General features: G+C 41.4%; 1 protein-coding gene across 2 annotated transcripts in view; it reads right to left on the reverse strand.

Annotated features, from left to right (window-relative positions):
• The window catches only part of LOC122563217 (diphosphoinositol polyphosphate phosphohydrolase 1), a 77,824-nt gene extending 65,907 nt beyond the window's left edge, over nt 1–11,917 (reverse strand). For both annotated transcript variants that reach the window (XM_087973617.1, XM_043716794.2), the window contains exon 1: nt 11,747–11,917. In XM_087973617.1, coding sequence (XP_087829743.1) covers nt 11,747–11,845 — 99 coding nt within the window. In that variant the 5' untranslated portion in view covers nt 11,846–11,917. The remainder of the gene's footprint in view (nt 1–11,746) is intronic.
• Nucleotides 11,918–12,396: the final 479 nt, after the last annotated feature.

Consider the following 12,396-nt stretch of genomic DNA (forward strand, 5'->3'; position numbering starts at 1 on the left):
AAGAGCACTAGCAAACCTCCCCCCAAGGATACTGGTGCCCCTCAGGTTCAGGTGTAGACCATCCTGTTTATAGAGGTCCCACCTTCCCCAGAAAGAACCCCAGTTATCCAGATACCGGAATCCCTCCCTCCTGCACCATCCCTGTAGCCACGCATTTAACTGTTCTCTCTCCCTATTCCTCGACTCTCTATCACGTGGCACGGGTAACAAACCAGAGACAACAACTCTGTTTGTTCTAACTCTGAGCTTCCAGCCTAGCTCCCTGAAAACCTGCCTAACATCCTCAGCCGCCCTCCTACCTCTGTCGTTGGTGCCAATGTGGACCACGACTTCGGGCTGCTCCCCCTCCCCCTTAAGGACCCGGAAAACACGATCAGAGACGTCACATACCCTTGCACCTGGGAGGCAACATACCAAACGTGAGTCCCTCTTGCCTCCACAAAACCGCCTATCTGTGCTCCGAACTATCGAGTCCCCAATAATTATTGCTCTGCTCTTCTCCATCCTTCCCTTCTGAACAACGGGGACAGGCTCCGTGCCAGAGTAGCAGTTTAACATAGAACATAACAGTGCAGTACAGGCCCTTCGGCCTTCCATGTTGCACCGACCTGTCATACCAATCTGAAGCCCATCTAACCTACACTATTCCATGTACATCCATTTGCTTGTCCAATGACAACTTAAATGTACTTAAAGTTGGCAAATCTACTACCGCTGCAGACAAAGCATTCCATACACTTACTACTCTGAGTAAAGACTACTCTGAGTAAAGGTGCTTGTGTGACCAATGTTGTTTCACAGGAGTCAGTGCTGGGACTCCCTGTTTGTAATATAAATGATTGAAGGAGAATGTAGGTGGTCTGACCAGTAAGTTTGCAAACAGCACGAAGGTTGGGAAAGCTGCAGATTGTGAGTAGGATTGCCAGAGATACACAGCAAGAAATGGATTGGCTGGAGTCTTTGATGGTGAAATGGCAGGTGGAATTTCATTTGGACAAACATGAGACGATGCGTTATACCCCCCAAACTGCATTGGGAAGTAAACAGTAAATGGCAGAATCCCTTAGAAGTACTAACACACAGAGGGATCTAGGTATACAAGTCCACAGATCGCTAAAAGTAGCAACACAAGTGAATAAGGTGGTCAAGAAAGCATATGCTATGCTTGTCTTCATCAGTCAAGGCACAGAGTACAAAAATTGCCAAGTCATTTTGCAGCTGTATAGAACTGTAGTCAGGCAACATTTGGAATACTGTGTACAGCTCCAGTCAATACATCATCATCAGAAGGATGTGGAGGCTTTGGAGAGAATATAGAAAATGTTTACCAGGATTCTGCCTGGTTTAGAGGATATTAGCTGAGATTGGCTAAACTCAATACCTTTACATTTGCACCATTGGAGGCTGAGGGGTGACCCAAGAGGTTTACAAAATTATGACAGGCATAGATAGAATGGATAAGTCAGTGTTCTTTTCTCAGGGGAGAAATGTCAATTACTAGAGGACAGGAGTTTAAGATAAAAATGGGGATGTTCAAAGGAGATGAAAGAGACAGGTTTTTCTAAACAGATGCTAGAAAGTGCCTGGAATACATTGCCAGAGGTGGTGGTGAAAGTAGATATAATATTAAGACATTTTAAGCAGGTTTAAAAGGCATGTTGACAGATGCATGAATAGGCAGAGAATACAGGGACATGCCTGGAGGTAAAAGTTTTCAATTTGCAAAGGGGTCATTTGTCAGCAGAGGTTTGGTGGGTTGAAGGGCCTGTTCTTATGCTGTTGTTTGTAAATAAGATGCAAAAGAAAGTTAAACTGTTGTTACCTAAATTTGACATACTTCCAGTTCCTAACATAAGAAAATGAAAGCAAACTTGACTATTTGCAAGGGGCCTAGTTGCTTAGATTTTATATTTCAAACTTCCCTGGACATTTAACATAGTATGCATGGTCTGATTAACGCTTACTGCAGACTTCTCACCTTCTAGAGATTTCACCATGCATCTATAAATACCCTCCAGACTTCCAAGCAACTGCAAGCAAACAGATGTTCAAAGTGATTTTGGTGACAAGCAATTTTTGGCCATACGTGGACAGTGCATGAATGCAGTATAGAAAGCACACTTACAGCACATTGACGGAGTTAAAGCAAACAAGATGTTGTCAATTTAAGGACTGCAAATTTACTTAATATGGTTGAAAATAGAATTCAAAGCATTTGGCTGGAGAAATTTCAGGCCATACTCTGCTCAAATACGTTCAAAATCTGAAGCCCCTTGTGTGTTTTTTTAAATTGCCAAGCTTCAATGTCACATACAACACTTGACAGATGTGAAATTATGAACTGATACATATGGTGCAAAGTCTCGCCAAATGCCTAGATCCTTGCAGTTCAGAAACATTTTGCAGTTTTCTGGTGAATTTTAAAATGATGATCAAAGCTCAAAATAAAAACCTGCTCAAATCTGCAGCAATAATACAGTCGAGCACTACTGTTTATATGCAAATCATTCTGAAACTTAAAGCAAAGATTACTCTGTGCTGCCAACACCTTTTTAGAAGCAGCATCTACCTCCCAGGTTCACCACTGAAATGTGATAAACAGCATGTTGTTGCTATTTTTCTCCAGTATTACAAACTGTACTCAAAGTTAAACTTGTTTATTTAAGTCCATAAGAATCCTTTTATCATCATGATATGGGTTAATTGCTGCTAAACGTTACCTCTGGCCCCCAAATTAAAAACTCTCTAACCCGCTTTCTATAACCAAGCTTTTTGTATTTGCCCCAAAACCTTATTTTGTGATCCTATCAAATATTCTTCAATAATACTCCTGTGAAATGATGTGCAACAGTTTACTATATCAAAAAGGTACTATATAAACATGAGAAGTGTTTGTTTATTCAAGTCTCAGCTGCTGGTTTCTTGGTTGCAACATTACCTGTTTGAAGTTCAACAACTTTTCATGCAAAGAAAATTGCATATCCAAAGGCAATTGTATATCAAATGGCAGACAATATAATATAGGTAAAAACAATGACTGCAGATGCTGGATGCCAGAGTCTAGATTAGAGTGGTGCTGGAAAATCACAGCAGTTCAGGCAGCATCCAAGGAGCAGTAAAATCGACGTTTCGGGCAAAAGGCCTTCATCAGGGATATAGGCAGAGAGCCTGAAGCATGGAGAGATAAGTGAGAGGAGGGTGGGGATGGGGAGAAAGTAGCATAGAGTACAATAGGTGGGGGGAGTGGATGAAGGTGATAGGGTGGATGGGGTGGAGTGACAGGTGGAAAAGAAGATAGGCAGGTAGGACAAGTCATGGGGACAGTGCTGAACTGGGGTGAGGTGGGGGAAGGGGAAATGAGAAAACTGTTGAAGTCCACATTGATGCCCTGGGGTTGAAGTGTTCTGAGGCGCAAGATGAGGCGTTTTTCCTCCAGGCGTCTGGTGGTGAGGAAGCGGCGATGAAGGAGGCCCAGGACCTCCATGTCCTCGGCAGAGTGGGAGAGATAGTTGAAATGTTGGGCCATAGGGCGGTGTGGTTGATTGGTGCGGGTGTCCCAGAGATGTTCCCTAAAGCGCTCTGCTAGGAGGCGTCCAGTATCCCCAATGTAGAGAAGATCGCATCGGGAGCAACGGATACAATAAATGATATTGGTGGATGTGCAGGTAAAACTTTGATGGATGTGGAAGACTCCTTTAGGGCCTTGGATGGAGGTGAGGGAGGAGGTGTGGGTGCAGGTTTTGCAATTCCTGCGGTGGCAGGGGAAGGCGCCAGAATGGGAGGGTGGGTTGTAGGGGGGCGTGGACCTGACCAGGTAGTCACAGATGGAACGGTCTTTGCGGAAGGCGGAAAGGGGTGGGGAGGGAAATATATCCCTGGTGGTGGGGTCCGTTTGGAGGTGGCGGAAATGTCGGCGGATGACTTGGTTTATGCGAAGGTTGGTAGGGTAGAAGGTGAGCACCAGGGGCGTTCTGTCCTTGTTACAGTTGGAGGGGTGGGGTCTGAGGGCGGAGGTGCGGGATGTGGACGAGATGCGTTGGAGGGCATTTTAACCACGTGGGAAGGGAAATTGCAGTCTTTAAAAAAGGAGGCCATCTGGTGAGTTCTGTGGTGGAACTGGTCCTCCTGGATACGGCGGAGGCGGAGGAATTGGGAATACAGGATAGCATTTTTGCAAGAGGTAAGGTGGGAAGAGGTGTAATCTAGGTAGCTGTGGGATTGGTGGGTTTGTAAAAAATGTCGGTGTCAAGTCGGCTGCCATTAATGGAGATAGAGGGGTCCAGGAAGGGGAGGGAAGTGTCAGAGATGGTCCAGGTAAATTTAAGGTCAGGGTGGAATGTGTTGGTGAAGTTGATGAATTGCTCAACCTCCTCGCGGGAGCATGAGGTGGCACCAATGCAGTCATCAATGTAGCAGAGGAAGAGGTGGGGAGTGGTGCTGGTGTAATTACGCAAGATCGACTGTTCTGCGTAGCCAACAAAGAGACAGGCATAGCTGGGGCCCATACAGGTGCCTATGGCTATCCCTTTGGTCTGGAGGAAGTGGGAGGATTCAAAGGAGAAATTGTTAAGAGTGAGGACCAGTTCGGCCAAACGAATGAGTGTATCGGTGGAAGGGTACTGTTGGGGACGGTGGGAGAGGAAGAAACGGAGGAATTGGAGGCCCTGGTCATGGCGGATGGAGGTGTAGAGGGATTGGATACCCATGGTGAAGATGAGGCATTGGGGGCCAGGGAAACGGAAGTCTTGGAGGTGGAAGGCGTGGGTGGTGTCTCGAACGTATGTGGGGAGTTCCTGGACTAGGGGGGATAGGACAGTGCAGAGGTAGGTAGAAATGAGTTCAGTGGGGCAGGAGCATGCTGAGACAATGGGTCGGCCAGGGTGGTCAGGCTTGTGGACCTTGGGAAGGAGGTAGAACCGGGCAGCGTGGGGTTCCTGGACTATGAGGTTGGAAGCTGTGGGTGGGAGATCTCCTGAGGTGATGAGGTTCTGTATGGTCTGGGAGATGATGGTTTGGTGATTGGGGGGGTGGGGTCATGGTCGAGGGGGCGGTAGGAAGAGATGTCCTCGAGTTGGCGTTTGGCTTCAGCGGTGTAGAGGTCAGTGCACCAGACTACCACTGCGCCCCCTTTATCTGCTGGATTGATGGTAAGGTCGGGATACGCACTGCTACAGAAAATAATTGCCCAATTTTCAACTCTTTACAGCTACTAGAAAAGACTACTTTTGTTTCAAACTAGATCCATCAAGTTATTCTAAAATCATTTATGTGTTCATGGATATTTCCTGTGAATGAAGATTACAAAGGACAGCATTTGTTTAAGAAAAGCAATCAGTACAGATCCTGGAGTCTTGAGAGACCTCTGTGCAACATGAAGAGACAGTAATTGTTACAACTGGGCTAACTATGTTAAGATAGGTACATAACAGATAATGGAAGTGTAATCTTATGAAGGTGGACAGTTGAGGAAATGCACCCGAGTATCACGTGATCAAACATGTCACAGCAACAGGTGTTTATTTCCAACTTCATTATAATTTAAATCCTGCAAGAAAAGAAGCTGCAGATTCCAGGAAGGAAAACAGGAAATTTGTGATCAAGGAAGTCATATCTCTCGATAAAGCAGAAAATTCAATTAGAAGTACCAGAGGGCGGTAGAGAATGGATTGAGAATAAACCAAAGCAAAATACTGACCAAAGTCTCAGGCATGAATTCTGAATTCTCAGCTCCCAAAATATCAAAAACACATCATTTTTACTTTTTCCCCTTACCCAAGAACCAGGAAAGCCAGATGCTCAGAGAAATTTGTGTCATATGCTCACAATTGTTTTTCAGAAAAAAAGAATCCCCATTTCTTATTTTGTAGCATATTACAAAAATGAAATTTCTTTTTACAGTTTCCAATATTCACGAATGAACATAGAAGACTGGGTTTCACAAGTGCGCCATTATTTAGCTTCTATAATACCCTGATATATACAAACTACATCAATGTTCAACCCATAATTGACTTATATCAGTAGTTTATAATACATTGAACTGTAGGTTCAAATTACACATTACTAATTATGTTACATATCTTATGATATTCAATATACCTGACTCAGTAGATTAAAATATAACGTGGGCTCTCTAAACATTTGTCCTTAGCAATTGCAACAATCAGAATAAAATACGACCAAGCTTAGAGATGATTTGTCAAACAATAATATGGCACAAGAGCTAAGGATCACACTAAGAGGTAGTGAACATGTAGTCATCTTGGAAATTTTATAGAAATGGTTACAATTTTTAATTAAATCATAAACTGATTCAATCTTACAGTATTTTTACAAATCAGAATGCTAATATCCCTTCTTCCAAACACACAATTTTAAATTTCTATATTCTTTGTCACTACTGTTAAACATGTCACATACTATTATTTTTACCCCATTGGAATCTACCCCAAAACAATGCCTACCCATTTCAACTGAAGTATGTAATTCTTTTGCCTGTTTCTTGACAGTATAATTTTCTCTTCAGTTTCCTCTCATGATGCACACTACTGGTGACTAAATATTATTCATATTTTAAAAAATGATTTTTCTATGTCTTATATTTCACTCCACTTCATACACAATATGAACCTTTTCCACAAAGTAAACTTTTCCCCAAGTCAGCATGAGTTCAGGTTCTCACTTGGCTCAGTGTAATCACTGCTCGACAGGAGCAGAAACAAATACAACAGATGATATAACAAAAAATGAGTTAGCAAAATTCTTAATCCACAAAGCATTTTTACTTTATTCCAAGGTGTTTTACTTCCAAAGGTCGTGGCTTATATAAACTTACTAGCCACAGATCAACCAGCAACAGGTCCTCCTGAATCTCAATCTACTGCCAGAAGGACAATTCTGTTGACATGGTAAATACACTAATCTGCCTCAAACAGGCATGTGCTTGCTTCATTCGATTAAATAAACTATGTTTAATTCTAGGAATGTTGCACTGAACCAGTTCAGAATATAGGTCGCTCTGGTATAACATACATTCCTTCAACACAACTTGGCTAGAACACGACTGACAAATTGTGAATGCTGCTAGGATAATGTAAACTTTCTGATTGGGTATAGCAATTTTCTACAGCGACCTTTTACAACACAACTTTCTATAGTGGTTTCCCATAGCACGATTTTCTGTACAGCGAGGATGCAGAGGAAGGAAACTGTCACATTAAAGCATAACGACCTGTATGTTCTAAGTTCATAATAAAAATTGACCATATTCTTTCTTTTCTATCATACAAAACCCACAGAACAGCTGCAACTAATCTATTTTCCTTTTACTTCAATCATAAGTCAAACACAACATGTGCACCGTGAACGTATTACTTATCTTAAAATGGCAAGTGCTTGGCTTACATCACACATGATTATCAGCACACGTGTATCTCTGAGAACACTTCCAACCAAGGAAAACTGAAATGTTTCTAAGTTTGAAAAAGGGGAAAAAAAACTAGGTCTTCTTAAGCAGTAAAATCTGTACAAACTGTGTTAATTAACAGACATTCAGTTGAATAATTAATGTTTTATTTACTGAAAAATACGCAACAGCCAAAATGTTGGGACGCATTAACATATCTCCTTAAGATTTACTCACGATTACTCAAAATACAATAGAAATTCAGAGCTTTTAACTTCTTTCTCTTTCCCTCCCATCACCACTCAAAAAAAGAGAAACAAGGCAGATTTAAAAGTGAAAAAAAATCAGTTATTTTATACCACAATCAGTACCTCGTATAACTTCTGAAGTACAATTGTCGACGGCGGTTGTCTCTGGATTCGAGGATGACATCTACTCAGCGTTGCAAGTTTTTGCCATGGGGTCTTCCTGTGACTGACTAGGCCGATGCTCGACCCACAGATTTTTGGGTACATGGAAGTAAACTGGGCAAGACAAAACGTCTTCTGCCATGATAAAGTTTTGCAGCACAGCAAAATCCTGTGAAGTCCATTGCAGAAAAAGTCTTATTATATATTAGAAAGCAGCATCATTCAGTCATGCAGTGCTCAGTTGCCAACAGCTGGTAAGACAACATCTCACTTTCAATGCATAAATGAAGCTCTACTTCACAATATCCAATTTCCCTTGGGGCATGCTGACCTAATCCTCACCCAAAGGAAGCTAACACTAGAACAGACAATGCAGAAATAGGAAGAGAGTGCATCTATATAGAAAATTCCTGAATGCACTGTTGCCAGAATCCTAAACTGGCACAATGCTGTAATATCAAAAGACATTTTGCTAATAAGAAAAACAAGACAAATCTGTGATCACAGAAAGAATAAAGGCAAAATTCAACACTATCAAAACAAGCAATGCACTTTAAATATATTTTGCAACTTGAGTTTGTAACCTAAATTTAAATTTTTGTACAATTTATCCAAATAAGTGAGTTGCTGAGACTTGCTGTAAAAACAGCGAGCAAGTTACTCAGCGAAATGCAATGTCACTGTGGTTTGAACTCAACAAAAACAGTACATGAATGTATTACCTATGAATGTTGCACACCAAACATGAGCCACATATAGAAGCAAAATTATTGAGTATTTGCTTAGCATTATGGATTATTACTGGCAATGGATAGAATGAAAAAAAAACACAACTATAACATTTTTAACCACAAGAGCACTGTAAAGACTCACCACTAAATTTTGCTCACAAGTGCATGATTGAAGTTTAAATCAAGTTGCCTTCAACTTAAATACATTAAGTATTCACTAACTTCATTTCCATCAAACACTAAATGAAACGGCACCAATCAACATAGCAACTGCCCAACACCATCTCATTCATACAGACAATTTCAAAATACAAACAAATGATTTCCACCTCCAAATAGGATTTTCAAGACAACAAATAATGATGTTCAAATTATTACAAGTTATATTTTCATTGCGGGTTGAAAACTGGATGGGAGGTTTATAACATTTTATTTGGAAATTGGTTATAAAGTTGGATCTCCAAATTATTTTTTTTATGCACACATTTTAAAATACTTTTTCTGTCTTAAATGTTGCAAGCTTATGCAAACTGCTAGAAATTGAGATTTTATTGTATTGGACAGCCAGTTATGCAGTCTCCACTTTGCTGCCCTATATCTCTGGAATTTTCTGTAGCAGAGGAATTTGAGTACAGTATTGTCATTCTATTAACCACAACTCCACAGTTTTCATTGCTAAATGGCATGTCTACACATTAATTTCAGGGTGGCTTGGGAAGTAAGGTCAAACTGGAGATAGATGAGCATGCTCAACAGCAGATTACTTAGTCGAGGGAAATTAAAAAAAAATGGTATTGGGAAGAGGAGTGGGAAGAACCGTTTTATAATGCCCATAAACATAAGCACTGCAAAATCACAATAGAAAACACAAGAACCAATAATAATTTGCAGATCTTAAACTTGGTTGATAATTACTGTAATCACTTGTTGCTAGGTTGTATTATCAAACATTTTCAGGCTACACTGCTTCAAAACCTTCTGTTTCTTAATTACTCTACTGTTATCAGTGAGCTACTATACTGTAGTTTAGGTTTAGTGGCATCAGCTGAAACTATTGAGAAAAATGATTCACTCATTTAAAAAAAAATCCTTTCCATATTTCCCATACAAATTTAACACCTCACATTGGTAAATTACTGTTTCTGCTCAGGCTTTACCTAACATTTAATGTCACAATTCAAAAACAGCTTCTTCAAGTAAACTGAAACTTGCTCTTACACATTTTACGAACGAGATAATGTATGCTACGATAGATATTGCAAGTTTTGCCAGCACTCTATCCTGATCACATTGAACCATAAGCAAATTATACAAGTAGAGTTCTAGAGTGCAAGCCCAAACTAATATTTATTTACAAGTGCGGCAGAAAGTAAGAAGCAATACAGTGTTTGATTTCACTGTTCATAAGACTTCTTGCTTAAGAACAATTTAAGAGTTCTTCTTAACATCCATGGCCAAACATCACATGGACAAATGCTTTCACAAAATTTTCAACTTCCAAAAATGAAATTGGTAGCACTACAGAAGAGTCAGCGGTTACAAAATCAACATAGCCACACAAAGATTAAGCATAGAATAAATTCCATTTGAAATTCAAATAGATTTTACTCAATTGAACAGTGTCACAAATTAAAATCAAGACATTCAAGTGTTTATTCGAATCAAATTATTTGTATGAAATTTGCCTATTTCCTACATTCTACAAATTGTCAAATAATCTTCTGATACAAGCACCTTCTGAATACAGGAATTAAATTACAAAAGCCAGGTAGGAAGAATGACTTGCACTGAAATTCAACTAAAATTAGTCTCACGGATTATCATTTCAGTCAGGTAAAAGGAAACCTGGGCTCAGGTACAATTATACACAGCTGACATTAACCTTTAAACAAAAAGCATTAAACACAGCAACTTCACTACTCAATGCAAAGAGCACCAGTTTTGACACATTTATATAAATTGAAGTAAATCATACAACTTTAAGATGTATGATGCTCAAACTAACTAAATCTCATGAAATTTACAATCCATCCATCAACACATCCCCAAGTCATCTTTTATTCCTTCCCAAAAAGTGGTCAAGAAAAAATTTCTCTGCGTTACTGGAGATGCAAACGAGAATGTTCTCACTGACAACCTAGTTTAATCGAGGGTGACTTTAATAATCATGATGCTTTCATACACAAAGCCAAGGCAAGTTGAAAACTAAATTGTAAAATGCAACATTTCAAGAATACAGATCAGTTCGAGCCACTTAAGAAACGTAGATAGACGCTGAATGTCTTTGCAAACACTCTCACACCTTAGATCATTTTAACTTTTCAAATATTACTGAGATCTTAGCTGCATACTATATATGTTATAAACACTGGATTTAGGATATAGTTTCAAAATGGTGAACTGTAATATTTTTGTTCAAATCTTTGTCGGTATAAAACAATTCTCTTCTTTACCTTCCTGCTCGCAAAGCTGCCAGCCCATCTGCCGTTTTAAAAAAAGTCAACCCTGGCTGCAATGGACAATTTGCAACAAGAAAACACTCAGTGTTCTACGCTATAAGCACAAATTACTGTTCAAATGATTTGCATTTTCATTTATTTTTAAAACAAATGTACTTGTAACTAGTCAGAACAGCTGGAAAGGGAAGGATCTTTTTTTCACCTACGCCTGCGACGACAAATGCGAAAATTCCGACCATAAAAAGTGTGGAGGCTCTGCAGCCTCATGACACTAAAAAAAGTGTCTCACCGAACTGGGCAGACGCGATTCTCACGAGTCCACGATCCTCTCTGTCTGGCTGAAGGTGAGGGACAGAAAATGCCTTCACTGTGAACCTAATTCATTTAAACGTCGGTCAACCCGACTGGGTGGCGTTACCGTTAATTTTAGCACGAAGCAAAAAGTGCATGTGGCATCACTCCAAAAACAAAAAAAACCCCTCAACCCTCCCTTCCCCAACCCCTTGGTGTGATCGATCACGGAATGTGAAATAAAATGAAATGCTCAAGCAGGAAGAATTTCGGAGAGAACAATAAGCAAGGCCTTTTTTTCCCCCCAGCAGAGGTGCTTCCCCCCGCCCCCCCCTGCCCAGGATAAGGCCGAGGTGGAGAGCAGGCGTGCTGGGCCCTGGGGAGACTCTCTCTCTTTCTCTCTCTCTCCCCGCAGCAACGCCGCACAAGCCAGGTCCCAGAACCTCTTACCTCCTCTTCACTCTCGTTTCTGAAGCACAAACAGGCCGCTCGCTTCTTGTACCCGTCCCCATCGTAAGTCCGAGTCTGGTTTTGCTTTAATTTCATCATTTATGTTATTTCAGTAAACTGTCTTGTTTCAATTCTACACTGTGTTTCCTTCCCTCCCCCGAAAGAAAAAAACTTCGCATGAGCAGAGAAGCAGAGGCCTCCCTCGGCTGCAGATTATAATTTTTTTGTGTGCGTTGAACGACGAAGGAAGACCGATCCTCAGCCACCGGGACCACCTCGCTTCATATTGCCACAGCCACTCTCTCCGACACCAGCGCCGCCGCCGATACTACGGTCGCCATCATCATCGCCACCTCCGCGACTCCTCCTGCTGCCGCCACCGCCGCCGCCATCTTAGCCGCACCGCGCCTCAACCGAACCTGCTGCACAAACGGGGTGGGTCGGTGGTATTTAGGAGGCGGGGCCTCTGTCCAGCCGCAGCCAATCGGTGACCAGCATCGCGTCCCGTTCACCAATCACTTCCGCGGCGTACCGCAGCCCCGCCCGCTTCCCCCCTCGTCAAGCAGGTTTGGTAGACAATGTCTGAGCGCTGTTTCTATCAATGAACGCTCAGAGTCTAGAGGGGGCGCAGCTGGTCCCCTCCCCCATCA

The sequence above is a fragment of the Chiloscyllium plagiosum genome, unplaced genomic scaffold (assembly GCF_037043375.1).
Source record: "Chiloscyllium plagiosum isolate Xiang-an unplaced genomic scaffold, Cpla_swu_hap1 HiC_scaffold_26, whole genome shotgun sequence".
Taxonomy (NCBI): domain Eukaryota; kingdom Metazoa; phylum Chordata; class Chondrichthyes; order Orectolobiformes; family Hemiscylliidae; genus Chiloscyllium; species Chiloscyllium plagiosum.